At 41.5% G+C, this 20824-nt stretch overlaps 3 protein-coding genes across 3 annotated transcripts in view; all 3 read right to left on the minus strand.

Moving 5' to 3' along the window:
* The window catches only part of gpr78a (G protein-coupled receptor 78a), a 9039-nt gene extending 5605 nt beyond the window's left edge, over positions 1 to 3434 (minus strand). The window contains exon 1 of the mRNA XM_025058638.1: positions 493 to 3434. The gene's annotated coding sequence lies outside the window, so the exon portion shown is untranslated. The remainder of the gene's footprint in view (positions 1 to 492) is intronic.
* A 3438-nt stretch (positions 3435 to 6872) lies between these two features.
* htra3a (HtrA serine peptidase 3a) lies at positions 6873 to 12188 on the minus strand. Its single transcript, XM_008317617.3, has 10 exons — positions 10916 to 12188; positions 10478 to 10583; positions 10074 to 10296; positions 9452 to 9646; positions 9268 to 9300; positions 8745 to 8856; positions 8416 to 8493; positions 8288 to 8336; positions 8095 to 8169; positions 6873 to 7080 (listed from the first exon to the last, which is right to left on the minus strand). Exons 1-10 carry the CDS (start codon positions 11370 to 11372, stop codon positions 6912 to 6914), a joined length of 1497 nt encoding a protein of 498 aa, XP_008315839.1. The 5' UTR covers positions 11373 to 12188; the 3' UTR covers positions 6873 to 6911.
* Positions 12189 to 12994: 806 nt separating this feature from the next.
* The window catches only part of pi4k2b (phosphatidylinositol 4-kinase type 2 beta), a 12287-nt gene continuing 4457 nt past the window's right edge, over positions 12995 to 20824 (minus strand). The window contains exons 2-11 of the mRNA XM_008317609.3: positions 19728 to 19879; positions 18890 to 18970; positions 18657 to 18776; positions 17641 to 17772; positions 17036 to 17189; positions 16732 to 16805; positions 16196 to 16298; positions 15517 to 15650; positions 15234 to 15293; positions 12995 to 15047 (exon numbers count right to left, since the gene is read on the minus strand). Of these exons, the coding sequence (XP_008315831.1) occupies positions 14874 to 15047; positions 15234 to 15293; positions 15517 to 15650; positions 16196 to 16298; positions 16732 to 16805; positions 17036 to 17189; positions 17641 to 17772; positions 18657 to 18776; positions 18890 to 18970; positions 19728 to 19879 (1184 nt within the window). The 3' untranslated portion in view covers positions 12995 to 14873. The remainder of the gene's footprint in view (positions 15048 to 15233; positions 15294 to 15516; positions 15651 to 16195; positions 16299 to 16731; positions 16806 to 17035; positions 17190 to 17640; positions 17773 to 18656; positions 18777 to 18889; positions 18971 to 19727; positions 19880 to 20824) is intronic.

The raw sequence follows: 20824 nt of genomic DNA on the forward strand, positions 1-20824 counted from the left end.
TGCGCTCTTTTGATAAAATACAGTATGACATGAGGTGTAAGAGAAACACGTGTAGTATGTACTGCAGTACGTAGGGTTAGCAGGACAAAAGTGTGTGATGAGAAAGACGGTTGGAAGAAAGAAAAGCAACAGATTATTGATAGGTTGGAGAGGAAGGATGTGCAGAAGGGATTGATGGGACGATGAACACTGACCCACACGGATGTGGGATGATTTCAGTGCGGCTTGTGAAGCATCAGTTTAACAGGGTTCCCTCACAGCAGCACCAACAGAACCTCAGTTATACAGTAATAACGTTAAACCTCTGGCTTTTAGATTACTGTTAAATGTGTAATGATAATGAAGGTGATGAAATGATGATTTGTCTCCCTCACCTCCCCCAAAACTCAGAATCCTCTCTGCATTAGTGACAGGTCATGCATTCCATTGTACCAGACAACATGTACCATACAGTCAGCCTCCCACAACCACCCCTGCCCCTCCCCCACTCACCCTTCTCTGTTGGACAATACATGTGCTGCTGTCAGTGTTGTGTCCTTCATGCTTCTGACAGTCCTAATAGCAGGATGTCCTCATTTGTCCAAGTCATCTTTCAAGAGTACAAAGTCTGTGCTGCGTAAAGAAACAAAGTCTATGTTCACACTGGGGGCTAATCCACTTTCATATACTGTCCTATGTCCTAAATTAGATATGTGTCCAATGTTTTTTAAAACAACCTCAATCTTAGCAGTCAATAAATTTCATCTGACATTTACGTCATTAAAATAAAATGTCAATAACTGAGGACCTGGTGGGAAGAAGAAGATTTCATATTAGCAACATTAGCATTTGTTCACAGCTGTTTACAATTAATATAAAAACTGTAAAAACAAAAAATGTCCAATGAGGCCAAATGTGTTTTGTGAATTTATAAATGAATAAAATGATCTTGACTCTATTTCTTCTGTTCAACATCAGCTCAGTTGCTCATCACATCCTGCTGCCAGTCTCTGTATTCCTACTATCCTCAGAGGAACTGCTGTGGCTCAGCGTGCTGCCTTAAGGGTTCAAATGCTGTAAAGAGACAAGGAAGAAGCAGGGAGAATGGAAGTAGAAAGAAAGGAGGAGAGAGGAATGAGAACTCACCCCTCAGCTAGACAGAGCCCTCTGAGTGGCCACGTGTTTTCACAGGCTCTCCCCCCTGGATGTGGAGGATATTATGCAAGCGACAAAACGCTGATGGCAGAAGCACTTAGAAAGTCCTAGTACTAGGTGAGGAAGGATCAGACCTCACCTACTGTTGCAGCCTGTGGCTGCATGACTCTGTGATGGATGTGTGTGTGTGTGTAGGTGTTGTTATGTAATGAAAGTTCCCACAGCCGGCTTAACAATAAGGGCTTCTCTCACCACCTTAATTTTGCCTTTGAACTGGAAAATGAAGTGGTTGTTCAGCGTCCATCTGTGTCTGCTGCACGCCACTCCAACATCATCATCTGCTGAAAACTTCATTTCAAACATGTTAATTTATGGAATCGGTTAAGCAGTGATATTGTTGTTTTATTTGAAGACCTGGACATCTTACTCTCCCCACAGGAGGGATAGAAAGGATTATGAGGGGAGAGTAAGATGACATGAAACATGAGAGGACGTGAGAAAATGCCTTGAAGAAGACAAAGGACGCAAGCCAAAATCATGGACGTGTTTGTCTTCTCCACTGTGTAGGAGTCTGGCTGTATTTATATATATATATATGGGAATCTGCTGAGAAACACTAACCCACACAGACACTCACATGTCCGTGCACATACATGCTCACTTTCATCCATGCTCGCTGTCACTCCCTCCCTCCCCTCCTCCCTCCCCCTCGTTACTCACTCCCAGTCACGTGCTGACGCTGTAGGAGTCTGACAGAGCAGAGATGGAGCACGAGCTTTGAAGATGATACAAACAGCATTTTTAACTTTGGTAAATACTCCAGGCAGTCTTTAAAAGGCACAGACCTAAGCAACCAGGTCTGTTCTATGATTAACTCGCATCATAATCAAAATATCAAAAATACTACAAACAATGGTAATACTAATGATCATGGCCTTTTGGCTTAGAGGCCTGATTGCTATTTCCAATATTTTGCTAACATCAATTTTATTTGGAATATATTTTCTGGTTGTCTTTTAAGGATATTTGAGTGAAAATTAGATTTTAAACTTTAAAAAAATGTTTAGTTTGTATATAAATATAACATACCGAAACAAACAAATGATTTAACTGTAAAAACTATTGAAACTGTTGTGTTAAAATCTAGAGATGACTTGAAGATGAGTCTTTACTCTCATTGGGGGGATGGGGAGGGATTACAGCACATAAACAGTAAAGGCAGGAGGGTTGACAGAGACAAGACACACACACCTACACATACACATACAGTTGACACTTCATGGACCTAACAGACACGTCAACACACACACAATGATATTTTCTCTGCAGGCATGAGCAGACGCCCACGCACAGGTCACGAGATGCGAAAATGCAACTGAATTATTCAGAATCCAGGGAAATGCCTGCAAAAGAGAGAGAGAGAAGTGGAGATGAGTGAGAGTGGAATTACAAAGGGGGGGTGAGACGCCAAAGCATGAGACAGAGAGAGGAGGAGGGAGGCAAGGAGGAGAAGAGAAGAAGAAACCAGAAGGCATGTGTCAGCAGTTGGCCGGAGGTAAAGAAAGAGGAGAAACAGAAGAAAGACGTAGAACATGTAGAAATCACTGGATCTGGGACCAGGGGATAAATATCTCCGTCGTCATCTTGGCACAAACCAGTTCACTCTTTTCTGGGGAAAAAAAAACAAAAAACAAAAAAAAAACACATCAGACGTCAACAACAAGTAGGTCATCAAGCACCGACTGACTTCCTGCCAACGGTCACTCTGACAGATTGGTGCCACCCTCATGTTTACGCCTCTTGAAAAACTAATAAATATATACATGTATGAATTTCATAAAAGAATAAACGTCAGGGACAAAAGTCTTTTCATAATTGAAAGTTGGCTGTGGTTCCTTCATCTGCAGCACAGCAGCTCTCTGTCTGTCTGGACTATTTGTTTTCTTCAAACTTTGCTTATTTCCTACTGCTTAGTCACTTTAAGCTTTCTACACACAGGGCTTCTCAAAGTGAGGGGCATGCAGATTAAAGATGGAGCCTATTCCAGCAGCCAACAAGTGTTGGTCACCTACAGTTGTTCATCACAAGGCCACACGCTGAGACACAACCATTCACACTCACATTCACACCTACGATCAATTTAGAGTGAACAACATGAAAACTGAAAATATAGTTTTCTACTGTGCTATGAATATATGTGCTATGAATAGATCAAAAATATATAATTATGTATAATAACTCATCTCGTTCTGTATGTTCCGAGAAACCTGAAAAACACACAGTTAAACGGATCTTCCACTGTTTGGTCCAGGCAAATAATTAATTTGTTAAATTTAAATAGTTAATTTAAAAAAAGTCCATGTACTTGAGTTGAGTCACAAACACATTAAAATTCAAACCACATTGGAAAAGAGTCAGAATCAGAGAGATAAACAAAACAGACATTAGTTAAAAAACATACGGATGCTTTAAACACTAAAAAAACTCTGTTGCACAATGATGTCGGGAAAACAGCACAGAGAGATATAGAGACAGAGAGAGAGAGAAATAGATAAGTAGAGAGAGAGAGAGAGAGAGAGAGAGAGAGAGAGAAACCAAAACAAAGAGGAGACGTGAAGACTGACCTCGTTCCCGTAAAAGTGGTGAAATGACTGTGGACGGGGGAGGAATTTACAGGGGAAAAAAGCAGTAAAAACCAGAACGCCTGGAATTTCAGCCCCCGCGATAAAAAGAAAAAAAAATATATGTGACCTCTGAGAAGAGGTGATGCTGTGGCAGAGGGTTTGTGTACACATTTAACTGTCCAGATGTGTGTGTCGACTTGACTGAAGGCAGAAAAGGAGCAGTAGAGTCACACACACACACACAAATATATAAATACATATACCTACACACACATATATATATATATAACGAAGTCTGTGTATACTCTGTGTACGACCCATCTGTGAGCAGTGGGCTGAATTCTACTGCACCCTGGAGGCAGGGGAGTCTTTGGTACTAACTCACACCACAGCTCTGCTGATACTTGGAATTGAACCAGCAAACCTCAGATCACAGGCTCAAACCCGCAGGTTCTATGAAGTCTTTGGTGATAAAGGATCAGGATCAACTTCACTGGCCAAGTAAAAAAATATAAACGAAAAATTTGGATCTGGTTTAATAAAAATAATGTAAAAATGTTCACATTATTATGAATGTATGTGCTTTCAAGGTTGGTCAATAAAGCTGATTCTGCTTCTATGATCGTGTCCTTTGATGATCTATTCACAGGTTTTTGTTGCCGTCTGTCTAGACTTCTGTTGCCCCTCCAGATGTCCCGCTGCAGAGCTTGACATTTCAGCCTTTTTCACACTTCACAGTGAACTTGTTGAATCTGGCTGCGCTGACATTAGACTGGAGGCTGTCTCTGCACTGCTAATTCTTTTTGGGTCAGTTCCCAGGTTTTCACTCCCAGGACCAGAACACAAGCACAGATACACACACTGATAAAACCCCAATCGCAGTGTGTGTAGATTAAAGGGATTTTTTCCCCCTGAAGTAAACTAAATTTGGTTTGCTCTTAATCTCATCCTTAAAACACTGACAGCAGATTATTGACAAGTGTTCAAAAAAATTATGTTTAATTTTATCTATTTCTAAGTGAACGTTTCTTCACTTAGCATGAGTTAGCCTTATCTTGGCTCGTGTCTCTTTGGCTTAGCTCTTATTTTTTTCCTTCTGTTTTTTCTTGCCTACTTTGGTGCTTACCTTTTATTAGCCCTAACAGCTAACGTTTAGCTCTATCCGTCACTCCCACTTTTTGCAGCTTCACATTTGTTCCCTTTCTTTCAAGACTACTTTATATTAAAAACAACATAAACGTGGAAGGTGTAGAGGTGGAGTCACAGGTGGAGTTGGTCACGGAATCTGTGAACAACAACGTGTTTGGGCTGTGTACTCGGAGCCATGTTAAGTGGGTGGGTGGTGGTTATTATTTACGCTGTACTTTGAAATTACCCGCGTAAACAAATGCGTTCAAGGTTCAGATAAACATAGTAATTTTCGCGATCAACGTATCAAGATGGCCTCGGAGACCCGCCCAGAGTGTAACCCCGCCCTCACCTGACTTCTTCTCGGTGTAACTTTTGTCAGAGCACAGGGTCCAGTGAAGGGGACTGCAGAGACAGAGACCAGACAAAAGGCCTCAGCAACAATAAAAGTGTGGTGGTGACACAGCGCGGCCCTGTGAACACAGCGTGTGATAAATCTCACAGACGGTTCCAGATGTTCAACTATAGCCTGGGCTTAAACTTCAAAGAAGCCCGGTCACAGACCGCTGCTATTTATAGACCGATTCACATACAGTATAATCCACCAGCCTTATAACTGGAGCTGCTGCCCTGTGACCAGCCTGTGGTTAAAATAACAAAACAAAACCGAACACGCCATCTTCTGGTATGTTTGGGAATCGTTGGAAAAGTGTTTAATTCAAAGTGGATCTGGCACCGTTTGGCCTCTAGGTAGTGAAAGATTTATAGCCCGGGAAGACTGAACTGTACTTTTATAGGTTCAACTATTTCATGTTACTGCGGTTAAAAGCAGATTTATTTGGTGTTTGTTTTTATTTTCATCTTCGTAAAATTGACCAGAGAAGTTAGACATTCTCGTGTGTCGTCGACAGATGTTTGAGTTCAGGACAAACTGGTTTAGAGTTGGACTGACGTCGGCGTAATGACAAACAGATGTGCGTGATCTGCTGACGTAGTCAGGAGGAGGATGAGAGAGAGAGAGAGAGAGAGGAAGAAGAAGAACATGTGTTTATCTAAGTGGACGTTTCTTCACTTAGAGTGAGTTAGCCTTATCTTGGCTCATGTCTCTTTGGCCCAGCTCTTATTTTCAGAGGTTTGTTTTCCTCTGTTTTGGCCGGACAGACTTTTACATGGCCAGAGTTAAGACAGCCATACGCTGTGTACAAAATGGACACTCCTGGCTGCACATAAAGCCCTGCGAGTACACAGGAAATGACTCTAGGGAGTTCAATGGTCACTCTATAAGTCTGTACGTCTGTAGGAAACTAAAGGATTTTTTCGGATGATTAACAACACAGAATTGGTATTATTACTACTGATGCTATTTTTGTACAGTTATATATATAATATTCTTATTTTTAATAAAGTTCATATCTTTCTATCTATCTACCTACCTATAGATAGGACTGAAACACAAGTGGATATTTTTGATTGAGAGCTCAGGCTAACAGGCAGTGATCTGTCTATGATTTCACACAGCCTCTGATTTTTATCTACAGACTGTCTACGACCTCCTGGATCAAAACGGGAGACTGTTACATGGAAGGGACTTTTCCAGGACTTGCTCCGTGCACCTTTGTTTTCTTGTGGAAATGACAATAAGACCTTTCTGAGGCAGAGGGGAGATCTGTGGGATGAGAAGACGTAAACAAAGGAGCCGCAGATGGACAACAGATGCAGAGGAGAAGTGAACAGACGAATGTCCACAGTGCTGAGCCAAGCCTTTGTTCTGGAACTTTCTCCTACCGGATTTGAAGAACTATTGTTCAATTTAAAAAAAAAAGTCCAGACAAATAAAAAGCCATACAAATCTTTTTATTGCAACAAAATCAAACCAGTACATACTGGCAGATATTGCAGTTTTTCTGCATAGTAACACAGAGTACTACACAGTACATTATATATATATATATATATATATATAAATAAATAAAAGTAGATGTGAGTACACTGTTCAAATGTTGAACACATGAACCGTCCTGTGGGTCAGCGTGGAATCACCTGAGGTTGGATGTTGAAGAGCAGGTCATTGCTGCCTCTGCGGATCTCCATCAGCAGGGGGCGATCTCCACGAAGCACTTCGTGAATGTCCTGGGTGGTCTTCACCCGCTGTCCGTTTAGTGCCATTATGACATCACCAGCTTGAAGGCCTTCACTGAAACACACACAAACACACACACACACATTGGTAATTACACTCTGGAAAATCATGGCTGATGTATTAATAGAAACAAGTTCTGGATTCACAGTCTTTCCTTTCTTTTGGCTAACTTTTAGCTGTTTTAACTTTTCATGCTAGTATTAGCTACATATCTGCTAATTTCAAGACACATTTTAGATTAATCTATTTTTGTTTTTTAAAGTGCTTTGGAACTATACTGAAAAATATATATGTGTTACTGTTTATATATATATAATATATTTACAATTTATTTGCAAACTGCAGTCACATCAATCTTAGGCTAATTTCCTGCTCTCTGACCAAACCACGAAAAGTATTCATGTACAAATCTTGATAATGTTAATGTAAGTCCTAACTGAGCCGTGTGGTGGAATGGTGGTTAATGCTTTTGCCTTACTGCAGTCAGATCATTGATCATCGTTTGATACCAGGTGGTAACATCACTGCAGAATTTGTTTCATTCACTTGGATTGATCAAAGATGTGAATGTGAGTGTGAATGTGTTTGTCTCTACGTGTGGCCCAGTGATGGGATGGAGAACTGTCCAGGGTGAAGCCCCTGCCCCTGCAGGCCAAACAATGTCAATGACATTAACATGTAAGATGATCCATACCTTGACAAATAAAACAAATAAACTATAATAATTTAGCTAAAACCATTAGCTAGACGTACATATATATACACACACATATATATATACACACACACACACACACACACATATATATATACTGTATATATATTATTAGATAATTGTGCAGCATTAACTACTGTTTTCCTGCTTGAAAAGAAAAAAGAGAAGATCATTTAACCACATTATAAACCTGAAATACTAAATGTTGTAAATCCTTCACAGTTTATCATGAAGCAGAGCTTTTATCTGTTATGATTTACTCACTCTATGAGTGTGTGTGAAAGCTTGGGTTTTGGCAGGAGTTTGTGAGTGTGTGTGTCTGTGTGTGAGTAAGTGTGTGTGTGCAAACATACTTTTCTGCTGCAGTGTTAGGGATGACCTGCTGCACCAACACTCCGCTGCTGTCGACTGGGAAATTTGGGCTGTGACTGAAAAACATGAACAAAGATTATTACTACTGCTACTACTACTACTATTATTATTATTATTAATTTTATTATTATTATTATGATAATCAGGAAACTCAATCAAATCTCCTCTACTCACCTGTTGGTGATGGTCACCATCCTGATCCCTAAAAAGCGTCTTTGAACATCTAGAAAGAGAAATCCACATATTAAGGATCACAACGTCCTGAGACAGAAGTCTGAGGTTGAACAGGGTTCAGTTCTCACCGGTGTCAGACTGAGGCTCCTCTGTTAGTGCTCTCTGCTGTCTCGTGTTTTCTGCAGCATCAACTGCAGAGGGATTCACTGAGGGAAACCAGGAAGATCAACATGTGTCTACATTAGTGGGTCTTAAACTACTGTGCATGTACCAGTGGTGTGCTTGGGCTCTCTCTAGTGGTTCGTAGGAGAATATGACTGATTGTGTTGTTAAATGCTGTTGTTACATATTCTTGTTTGCTGTGTGTGTCTGAAGGTTGGAGGACCACTGGTCGACTCCACAACATTCAATATGTTAAATATTTGTTTTTGTTGATAAACAAGCTCTGACCTCTGACCTTTGTTGTGGCTGTGCATCTCTGTGAGGAAGCGCTGGATCCTGTCTGAAGGTATCGCAAAGGAGATGCCTGCTGTGCCCTTTAAAGTGTGGATGCCTATCACCTCTCCATCCTGTAGCACATACACACACACACACACACACAATTATATAAATATAAAATCAGTGTCTGTAAATTATAATATTTTATATATTTATAAGTATTATAAATAATTTAAAATTATTACTTATTCCTGTCAGACCCCAGATCTTTTTTTGCCTCTAAAAAAACTAATCAAATATAGAATTAAATTTTATTGACACTTTTCTTACATCTGGAGGTTTGTGCTCATTTATTAACCTTGTACATGTTTGTTCTGTATAATTACTTCAATAAGTCAATAAGTTTCAAAAAATGTCAACAGATGTTAGCATTTACCTCAGTACATACAGAATGTTTTATAAATAAAGGCACTTCTATTCTATTCTATTCTATTCTATTCTATTCTATAATGATTGATGAGTGTGTTGACCACACCACTCACCAGGTTGACGAGTGGACCTCCAGAGTTGCCGTACTTCTCAGCCGTCGGAGGAAAATGGGACAGAAACTCATCAGTCACAGTTGTGGGTTGGATTCACACAGTATGTACAAATACTACAAAGGTACTGCAAAAATACATAGGAGTAAGCAGGCTTTCTTTTATGTGTGTGTGTGTGTGAGCTCACGTTGATGATAGCGTCAGTCTGGATGTAGTCCATGTCTGAGTCCATGATGCCCAGCTCTTTGCCGTCTCTCTGCACTGTGCTGACGATGCCGGTGGTGACGGTGTTCTGCAGAGCAAAGGGGCTGCCGATGGCCACCACAAACTCACCAGGCCTCAGGTCGGCTGAGCGACCCAGAGACAGGACTGGAAGCTTCTTCTGCTCAGCAGCAGCACACAGACGAAACAGACAGAAAAAAAACCCACAAAAGTGGACCATCAGTAGAAGAAGAAGAAGAAGAGTATGAAGCTTACAAAGCTACAGTACACTAGGAGGTGTATTTGGGAGGTGAGTGTGAGAACACACACACATCTCTGTGCCTGTGTGAGTCACAGGGCTGATGTTTATGACAGTGTTTCCACCAGTCTTATGAACATCTAGCAGAGACCTGTGAGAACTTGGCAGAGCAGAGTGTGAGGAGGATGTGGGCTCTGGTGTTATGGTGTAGAGAGGTTTTTATATTTGACAGGAGGAAGAATACATCTGGAAAATGACATGTCTTCATGTCCCCTCAGTTTGGACAAAGACAGAGAGGGAGTGGACTCAAAATAAATAAGGACTAAAGAAAGCCACTGGACTCATTCACCTGGGGATTGACTTTAATTGTGGCGATGTCTGACTTCCTGTCCACATCTCTGACTGCAGCCTCATAGGCGTCGCCGTCGTGGAGCTGCACCCTCAGCTGAGGCCTCCCCGTGACCTTAGCCCTCGTGGTGACCACATGGGCATTGGTCAAGATCACACCTGTGTGGCTCACGATGAAACCAGAGCCACTGGACAGATGCATGTGTCGACCGAAGCCAGGGTGTCTGAGGACACGGGACAGAAGACTGGGGTCTTTATCTTAGGGATAGACTGCATCGTGAAAGTACCTCCTAGACACAGTACTGATGAGTATTTGTAGAAGTTCAGTGAGAGGAAAATCACTCACAGTCCAACACACATATTTCAGTGATCAAAATGCAGTTAGACGGTAAAACACAAACACACCTGATGAACAACTCGATGTGAACAACAGCAGGAGCGATTTTCTCCACGACGTCTGCGATGAAGTTGAACTTGTAGCGAGGGCTGATGGGAGGAACTGGAGAAGAAGCTGTGGTGACCAAGAGGAGATATTGAGGTTTGACCCTAACCCTGACCCTTTATTTTGAACAACATCATATGACAAAAAAAAAAAAAAAAAACTAGTACAAACTCTAGTATTATGTTGAATATAGATTTTTTTTAGATTTTTTTCATCTTTGTCCAGTTCAGAGTTCAGACACTGCTATAATGTTGTGTTTAAGGCTTTAATACTACAATAAAAACAAACAAACCAGAAACTATGAACCGTGTACCTGAAGTACACGGCAGGATGACGTGAATCCAGAACACTAGTGTACTGTATTTCTTCTCCTTCACAGCAGTGATGGAGGGAACACTCACTGTTGCAGCTCTTTGCTGCTCCTGGAGGTCTGCACGCTCCTTTGTGCGCTTGTCTCACCTCAGGTCTCCCCTTCTGCTGAGCTTTACGACTGGCTGCCTTCAGTCTACACACGTTACTGTACGACCTGCCGTCGGTGCCGCATACTTGCTGCTCCGTCTTGCAGCGGCAGACGCCTTTTCCGGACCCGGGACCTCCTCGACGTTTCCCCGCGGCAGGAACCAGCGGTCTGCACTCCATGCCTTCGCCGCAGGACGCATCGTCTTTGCGGCCACAGGGCTCGTTCTCTCGGGACAAGCACACCTGGCAGCAGTTACACCGGTCCAGGACGAACCCACCGGGGCAACGGAGGCTCGGGCACAAACTGACGTCGCACCGGGAGGCGCACTTCTCAGGGCGCGCGGCTCCGGTCAGGTGGTGCGTCAAGACGAGTGAAAATGTAAGAAAAAGTAACTGCATTGCACTGGATGGTCAGAACAAAACAAATAGAAAACTCCTGCCTGACTAAATACTCATGGTGATTTTTATAAAATCTTCCTGCTGCTTGAATGTTCTTCTGAGCAGGGACCTGGAGTTGAAAAGTCACCTTTCCCCCTCAATTCTAAAATAAATAATAATAAAAATAGATTGAAAGTCCAATTAAAAAACTTCGGTTTTTGTCTTTGTCCATCAGGGTCTTCAGATTGTCTTCAGTCAGATCCACAGAGCAAGTGGTGAAGCTGAGGGAGATGATGCTGCTGAAGGTTGGTGATTATAGGGGATGGTTATAATGTGCGCCATCCAGTGGAGACAGGAACATATAACAGTGCAACTTAAGGTCAAAGTCTGAGATACGGAGAGGTCATGAGTAAACCTTCCCACAGGAGGGCAGTGTTAGACAAGGGTATGAATGAGTAGTTTCGTTGATTTTGTTAACCAGTTTCAAGTCGATAAAATGACGGACAAAGATTACGTTTGAGTGGAACGATGTGGGACACGTCATCAGGTCTCGACTAGATCTGTGAACGCAAGAAAATGAAATAACATGTAAACTAATAGACATTAGAAAGAATGACTGGATTAGGAGGGAGAATCAGGAGAAACCAGGAAGTAAGACGAAGATTATTTAAATATTGGACATCAATGTTGGACACATTGTCTTCACTGAAGAAAGAACCTATTATCAAGTTATTTCGTCAAGTTATAACTTGAAACGACAGTAGTGACGTCACTGACCACACCCACCACACGCAGGTTATTAAAGCCTCGTTCCTGTTCCCTTTATGTACATGAACAATCGCGTCACTTCCAACATTCATGTTTGACGTTGGAATGTTTTTAATAACTTTCTCCACTAGGAGGCAGGAGACACTAAAGGTTGTGTGGACATTAAATATATATACATTATATTGTAATTTATAACAGAATGTTGACAATAGGAATTTAGATTTGATTAATACACTGTTAAGTGATACAAAAAACTGAGGATTTACAACGAATTATTATTGATGCATTTAAAACAACAGAAAGACATTTCTTAATTTACTGTCTTCCATATGTGACAGCTCAGGAGAAAAAAAGAGAGAGAGAGAAATAGAGATAGAGAGAGAATCTGCTCTAGTTGCAAATGCATGTAAATTTATGTTCAGCGGAGCAGGTAAACAATGCACATTTGTGCCCACATCTGCACCCACTGAAAACACCATCACATTAACCTGCAAATGACAGCCATAAAAAAACCCAGCAGCTTCAGTTGGTGCTGATGATGCAGATGTCTAAAGTGGGTTTTAAAAATAAACAAACCTTGTAGTAGAGTCTTGAATCATTCTTTGATCCCTGACCAAGTCTGAGAACCATAGATGTATCCACAACATGTTGATTATTCACTGGTCTCAGTGTCTCAGGATAAACACATGTCAACTGACAGATGTGATGAGAAGGTGCTGTTAATTGTAGACATGATAAACTGACCATATGTTGAGATAAATGACCTCTGACCCTCCTAATTTATTCATAAGAAACAACTGATTCATTCCTGAGCTTGATTACCTGATTCAATACATTTTTATGTGAAACTACATCACACAGACTCTGTAAGCAAATATCTTAAACTTCCAAAATTTTATTTCTTTTACTGTTAAATATACAGCTTTTCTCATGACAATCATTGAGTTGGAATACAAACTTCAAGATGCATACATTGGAAAAACAACAGATTCAAGCAAGTATGGAATTCTCCTGTTTTTTGTCGGGTTTTTTTTTCCTCTTCTTGTAGTAAAGCAAGGCGACGTGATGTCAACCCCCGTGCCCCGCCCAAATGCCGCGAGGTTCCAGAGAAAGCTGTTCACCAGCAGTTACCAGATACATGTTAAACAACAAATACATTCATTGTTGAGAAAAGTCTCTTTTCCCACAGCAATCACTGGTATTGAAATGTTCCAGGAGTGAGGGCAGAGTGTAGAAAACGTAAACGGAGTACATTCAAGCATTACGTGTGAATTCCCACACCAGCAAAACCACACCGTCAAGTTCGAGTGTTTTTTTGTTTTTGTTTGTATGTTTTGTTTTTCATGTACCGTCCACCATCAGAGTTTGGCAGTAGTGAGACTCAAAGACACTGGGTCTGGGTTTGTCCAACTGCTGTGGTTTAGAATGCTAACACTTTCAGCTAATCACATTTGTGTGAAAAAGAAAATTAAGCTGTGCAAGTGCCCACTGCAGATGAACACACAATCCAATAAAACAAGAAAGGAATTTGTTATTTTCCATCTGCAGTTCAAAAACTTGGGGGTTAAAGGTCAAAGTTGAGGCTTCATCAACTTGAGTGCAGCTCCAATGACTTTTTGCATGATGTGATAAGACTTTAGTTTCTTTCTGCTGTTGGTAAGCAAGTCATGGTAAGCATGTCATTTTACTGTGTGCATATTTAAATTGTGCATATGTCTGCGAAGCGCTGCTCATTGACCTCCTTAATGACCTTTAACTGGATTTCTCTCTTTATGGCACTTTATTATTGCAGCCGCGTACCCAATCAGAAGCTAGTAGTCTGTTGTTTTTCTGTAAGTGAGGAGGCTAACAGTCTTCACTGAGTGAATATCAATCAACCCATAAGTGGCATATTTCAGGTTCTATGTTCCATGGAACTGCATTCATTCCAACATGTCGCTCAAAGACTGACGGTACCTCTAGTCTGCCTTTGGTCCTCATCATGTTGACAAATCATTCAGACGAAAACCTATCTAAAGATAGTTACAGTTTTGCTGTTAGCAAGCAAGCAAAAAGGGTCATCCAAGAAGGACAAAAACATCATTAAGTGTATGAGCAGCATCACATGACCTCAACCTGAAATATAACACTCCTGGTTATTAATGCCTCTGTGCCTGGGCAGATGGAGTGTCCTGGTCCTAACTGATACGTCACCTGCCAACAAGAAAAACTGTATGATGGGAAATGCAAGGCAGTAGAAGGTCTGGAATTTTCCCAAGCATGATTTCTTGACAGTGACAGCCCTGTGGTAAACTATGAAAGCAGTTAGTTATCCTGGAGAATCGAGACTAGTTCTTATGGATGTGTGTAAACCCCTCTTTGCCTCAGTGTGAACCACAGAGCTCTGATCTGTAAGTGCTGCTCTTTGGCCACTGCACAGATTTCCTGGAGATTCTTTGTGAGAGTAAAAACTTCAAAAAAACGAAACAAAAGAAAGTGTTTCTGCGTACCAACAGTGGACAAATCTCACCTCTGTAGAGAAACGGATTACGCCAAACGGTCACCATGGTAACCGCTCACATGGTGATCATCCAGCTTCAACAACTCTTTGTGTTTTCCACACAAAGAGTGGAAATCTTCACAGACAATTTATCTTCATTTCCTGTCGTCAAATAATCAACAGTTTTCCAGTGACACTCAGCTTCAGGGACAGAGTGGGAAAAAAACACCCAGAAAAGCAGCTGCTGCACATTTTCTCCTCTCGCTCTTTTCTGACTACCATGAGGAGAAAAAGGGCCGCTTGCAGTGGAAAGTCTGTGTGAAGGCGTTGCCCAGTGTTACCACGCGACCCTGACCTCCAGAGCGGCTGCGCTCCACCACCACCCTGGGCATCTGCACCAGCTGAATGGGACTCTTCCCATCCTTCAAGGCCTGGGTCAGGTTTAACACCTGGGAAACAAACAGGATTTCAGACATTAATCAGTAAGAAAAATTTTAACAGATAAACCTGATCTAATAACCAGTAGCTTCAAGCAAAGCAAATGAAGAACAGAAATGAATAGACATGGAACACAGTATAGAAACAGTTATAGGAAGAGGAGGAGGGACAAAAGAATTAAAAATAAAAACACTCACTTGTCCCCTCATCACAGACATTTGTTTCTCAAACATGGTTTTGTCAAAACCTTTATCAGTCTGAAAAGGAAAATGAAATAGACATAATTATTCAATGTCCTTTTCAAGGTAAATATGGGAGAACGAGGGTGCATTCACTAATTTTTATTAATTCAAATGTTTTAGTCACTTGTAAATAGATTCTGGAAGAAACTTCCGGTTCCCCACACACAGGGAGGACATTATTGTAGTCGTCAGTATCAGTGTCCACTGGGGACCAGACCACTGTAGACGTGGGCCGTACCTTGAACATCTCATAGAGGTCTTCACACAGGTCCTGGACAAAGTTCATGTCAGAGAGTCGGGACAGAACCAGGTCTCTGGTCTCCTGGGAGAACGCCACCTTGGCCTGGGGCAGCCACGCCCAGTGGAAAGGGTCTGATGGGAGAAAAGCTCACATCAGTGTCTCAGCTGAAGCAGGTACCAGGCTGTTATTGTAGTCAGACGTGTGGTAGACACACAGATTATCAGATAATCCCTGATGACGGACACTTTGACATGTTTATGACAGAGCCTTGTTTGCTCTCGGGTTGTAATATGGTCGACCAGCTCGTCTGAAGGTCATCAGAGATTACATCAACCACACACACAGTGACACACTGGTCGAGACAGGACAAGAGTGGGGTAGGGAGGACCACCAGGAAATGAATAGACATTTACTATGGACAGGCCATGCTGTCAATCTCTTTCACTTAGGTGAGAAAAAAAATGGTACTTAATAAAAAAATGAGTCAAATGAGTGAGTCAAGAAGTTCTCAGACAGATGTTATCATTTCCAGGTGTCTGATAATAATAATAATAATTTTAATTTTATCTGCTGATTATTTCTTATATAAAAAAATAGCATCAACTTCTTTAATTAAAGTAGAAATGAATTGTGGGAATAGAAATGCTACACAAATGAGAAGAAGACACAAACGTACAGGCTCTCCATTCGTCCGGGTGTTTGAACGGGAACGCAAGGCCATTGTCGATTGCTGCAATTTTGATGCAGGAGTCTTGGGAGTTCTCTGGCCAATCAGGATCCTGCAGTAACAGAGAAGTGAGGCTCAGAAGAGACATCCACAACAAAGGATTCCAGTGATTAATGAGCGGTGAGCGAACCAAGTATTGATCCTGATCCTGGCTGATTAATTGAACAGATAGATGACAACCTCCACTCATTTATCAACACATGGCTGACGACAGGGAGTCACATCCTGATCCAGTGGTTTTAATCAGCAAGGTCACCAAAGCACTCACTGGATCACAGCCACTGTGATTATTCTGTGGGGTCTGTGTGTGTGTGTGTGTGTGTGTGTGTGTGTGTGTGACACTCAGTGGAAGTGTAGTAACCATATAACTAAGATGTTTGTATAGATTCTAGAGTTAATACTCAGCAAAACACTTGTTTGTTGTTTTTAAAATAAACATAATTCACAGTTGAGTTCCAACATGAAGACCACCAACAAGACCTCACCCCTTGTCCTGCACCTTCTTCTTTTCTTTCTCCAGGCTTCTCATACTTTATCAGCCAGTTGTCGTTGCCTCGATCTGATGAATAATTAACAGAGGTGAGATAAGTCTCTGTATGTAGCTGATTGTAATAACAAACCCAAACCCAATTCAGCAGCATGTGTTCTCACACCAATTAACACACTGGCCAATCGGCTGACAGCGTCAACACCAAACCCACTGAACAGCAAAAGATGTTTTTTGGATGAGGTTAGTAAAGGCGAGGTAGACAGTCACAGACCCACCCACACCCTCCTCCACCTCCTCACCTGTGTTCCTGATAACGTAGTCCAACACCACCAGCCGCTCAAACTGGGACTGCAGCTGCTTCCTGATGTTCTCGGGCAGAGGTTCGGCCTCGAAGCGCCGCAGCCAATAGTCTGCTTCACGGTAACCTTCCACAAAAAGCTGAAAGGAACCCACCTGGTGACGAGCACAGGCAGAGACTCAGAGCTCCACTGCAGAGAGGTGTGTTTACACATAACAATGTGGTGTGAAATGTTCAACAGCAACGTAAAATGTCAGCAGAGTAAACTCATCATGGAGCCAGGCTCCTGCACAGATGCTCCCTCAGGGTGAGGGCAGCACGTCATACAAGGAATTAAAACATCGGTTCACTAGAAACCTTAAAATGGAACATTATTTAATGCAGGCAGGATATTTATTCTTCCTCTGGCCTCAGATCAGAAAATAAAATCTGACAGTGTGGGAGCAGAGCAGCTGCTGTTGTGAAACCACTCCTACACTTCAGAAAGTCACCACCACAGAGGCTTCAAACTGCAGATGCAGATGAGTTGTTTTTTTCAGCTAATGTTTATATCTGATGACCACAACTATTGAATCATCAGCCCATGGCGACCGTGCTGTCATTTACCTTGGGGGGCAGTCCGACTCTGTGGAAGCGTCGCCCCACCTTGGGGACTTTCTCCAGGGCGTACTTCTTTCCCCTGGACTTTGCTCTGTCGATGGCGCTGTAATGAAATGTGTCACTGGCCAAGTAGACCACCTGGGGAAAAAACATGTCACTTGTCAAAATGTTGAATATACATCGTCTGTGGAGCAGCTCAGGGTTACATTCCACTGTAGTCTGTGTGAATATAACCGAGTTTAACCAGGCATCTGAAGAGAGCGGACAGAAACATGAAGGAAGTGGAGGGAGAAAGATTTTTATTTTCAAGTAGATGTTTTTTTTTCATCTCTTCTTGTATTTGCATACGCTGCCCTCTAGCTGTCATGGAGTCCAATCCTATAATTTAATTCACATACACTATCACAGCACAGTGTAAATCTCCACATTCCCACCCACCTCGACATAACAAAGTTTATTATAAAAACCACATGAACTTGGTTCACATGTGATATATCCAATAATTTTGTTTCTCTATTGTATTTGATCAGTTACCAAACAGTTAAAGAATGCCCTTTGGTTCTTGACCCGCTGACAATGTATATAATACAGTATTTGTGCTCTGTGGTAAGTATTTTCATAAAGAGTTAGAATCAGTTGGAAACAGTTGCGTCTTCAGGGATCAAGTAGGTATTTGTGTAACTATGATAAGTGGAGTCAATAGTCAACAGTGGGTACTGTTGTTAAGTGAACAGATGAGATCATGACCTGGGGTGATGTGGTTGTTTACTGACCACCAGTCACTCAGTGGTTATGATTTACCTAAACAAAGCTGAACTTAGTAAAATACACATTCACCACTAACATTTGTTTTGTTTTGTAACATGTTGTCCTCCTCAGAAGTACTCACTCCATGTTTTTTTTAAAGATCTAGTCTTTATGTTGAGCTGACTTCATTAAAGGATGTTCATTCATATTTTAACAGGAACACAGAAACAGCTTTCAAACACAATCAGGCTTAATGCATGCTCGCAGAGCCCCACCTTTGTTTTTGGCACCACTCCCAGGCCAAGCTTGGTGTCAACCAATGAGGCAGCGGCCTCTGAGAGGTAGCCCTGGTTTGGTAACAAACAGCCTCGGCCAAAACAACACGGACAGCACAGCTGAGAGGAGGGAGGAGGAACAGGAACAAATCTCTGAGTATTTTACATTTACAGAGACATGTCATGTCATCTGGTCCACAGCACATAGTGACAGCAAATACATGACACAGTACCTTATGAAAATATTTGGTCCATTTAGGGTTCAGGTGACCATAAGGCTCCTCTGACTTTGGTTTAAAAACACCAATGATTTTCTGTAGCAGTAAAAAAACAAAAAAAAAAACAGACACGTTGTTAAAAATGAGTTCAATACATTTGGAATGTTTAAATGTGAATCTGTGCTCCAGGAATTCTGACACGTTGTCTCTACAGAATTCTTTAGTATTTTCTTACTACTACTGTACTACCAACTGTTGGAAATCTAACTGAGAAATAAATATTCTTTCAGATACATGATTATAAAGACAGTGTGTTGAATCAGTCTGTACTGAAAACAAAGGTAACATTAACACCAGTTGTGAGCAAACATCCATTTAAATACTGGTGAGGAACAGACGTGGACAAGGAGAGAAAAAAAAAAGATGAATGTCGTTGGTGTAACTTTGTTGGACTTAACTTCAAACCTCCAGGCTCCAAACTGACATGTTTGTTTTGCAATGAAGTGAAAACATATCAATGTTTTTCAATACAACATACCATAATGTAAGTAGCCACTGATAACGTTTAGCTGAGCCTTTAAATCTCCTGTAATGATAAGAATTCAGCCCCTCAAGCTAAGAGAAGTCTACAAGAGTGTTGGGTGTTTCTCGCTTGGAGCAAACAGAAATGCAACAAGGACAATGCTAGGCTAATGTGTCGCTACACGTGAAATGCCGAGGAGTTAAAAACTGCCAATCAAATCACTCCAGGGTTCCTCTTTAAACTGATTAACAAAGATGAGCGGGACTACACCCTTGATCTCCAAACCTCCCATAGCTCCTTTGTAATTTAACCAGGTGTCCTCATACTCACCCCCTTAGGGTCTTTGACAAAGTAGCTCCCACTAGAGCCTTGTGAAATCCTCTCCGGTGGGACGCCATTCTCGATGGCCTGCTCTGTCCTTTGGATGATATCTGAAAACTCTGGATCATTGGGGAAATGGTTGAAGTCTCCACTGCTGGCCCCTGAGTATGGACAAGAGTCAAAAGTCCTTAGATTCATGTTGTTATAAATCAGGATGCTGCAGAAAAAAAAAACACACACTTGAATCCCCATAGCCCCCAGTCTCCTCCTGCTCCTAATGTTGTACTCCATGATTTTATTCTGTAAATGTTTAATAATACATTTGATGTCTATGACATGTTGTCAGTGAAGCATACCTGTAGAATTATTCAATTTATTGTGGGGTCAAACATATGTCTCATCAATTGTTACACATACAGGACATATGCAGGCACTATCTCAAAAGAAAATATGAAAGTATTACAATTAGTATTCACCAGGGGATACATAAAATTATCAATGGTTTAAACTGGGTGGAAAAAAATCCTACTGTTCTTTCTTAAATATCATTTTCTGGAGCTCGACTTGTAGCTGATGTTTACATCCCAGTTAGAAAAACACAATATCTCCTTGGAGAATATATTTACCACACATGTTCAATGACAAATCCACAGAAAACACCATCACAACCAATATGATACCTTATTTGGTATCTGGGTGTTAATCATTCCCTTTGCTGGTCATGTGACACAACACATTTAGTCTATTTTCTTCTCTTCACACAGAGCAGAACAGTCTGCTGACAGAGGAGCTCCATATGTTCCGTCTCTGTCACACTGAAGCCACAGTGGGACACATGGAGAGATGAAGGGACAGACACTGGAGAGGGGGGTGGAACAAAGGGATGGGAGGGCAGTTAATATGCCATTTGTCACAGAGAGATAAGGAGAAACAAAGGCAGCTTTGAAGCTAATTCACTTGAAAAGGAAGCAGGAGGAAGCTAATTAAAAAGGAGCAAGGAGAAAATGAAAGAAGAAAAATATGCTAATTTTCTATCAGGGGTTGCTGGATGTTTGTTTTAGTGCTAGCAGATTTGGAACAAGCCAATGTCATATTGGACTTTCAAT

The sequence above is a fragment of the Cynoglossus semilaevis genome, chromosome 9 (genome assembly GCF_000523025.1).
Source record: "Cynoglossus semilaevis isolate Cse_v1.0 chromosome 9, Cse_v1.0, whole genome shotgun sequence".
NCBI lineage: Eukaryota > Metazoa > Chordata > Actinopteri > Pleuronectiformes > Cynoglossidae > Cynoglossus > Cynoglossus semilaevis.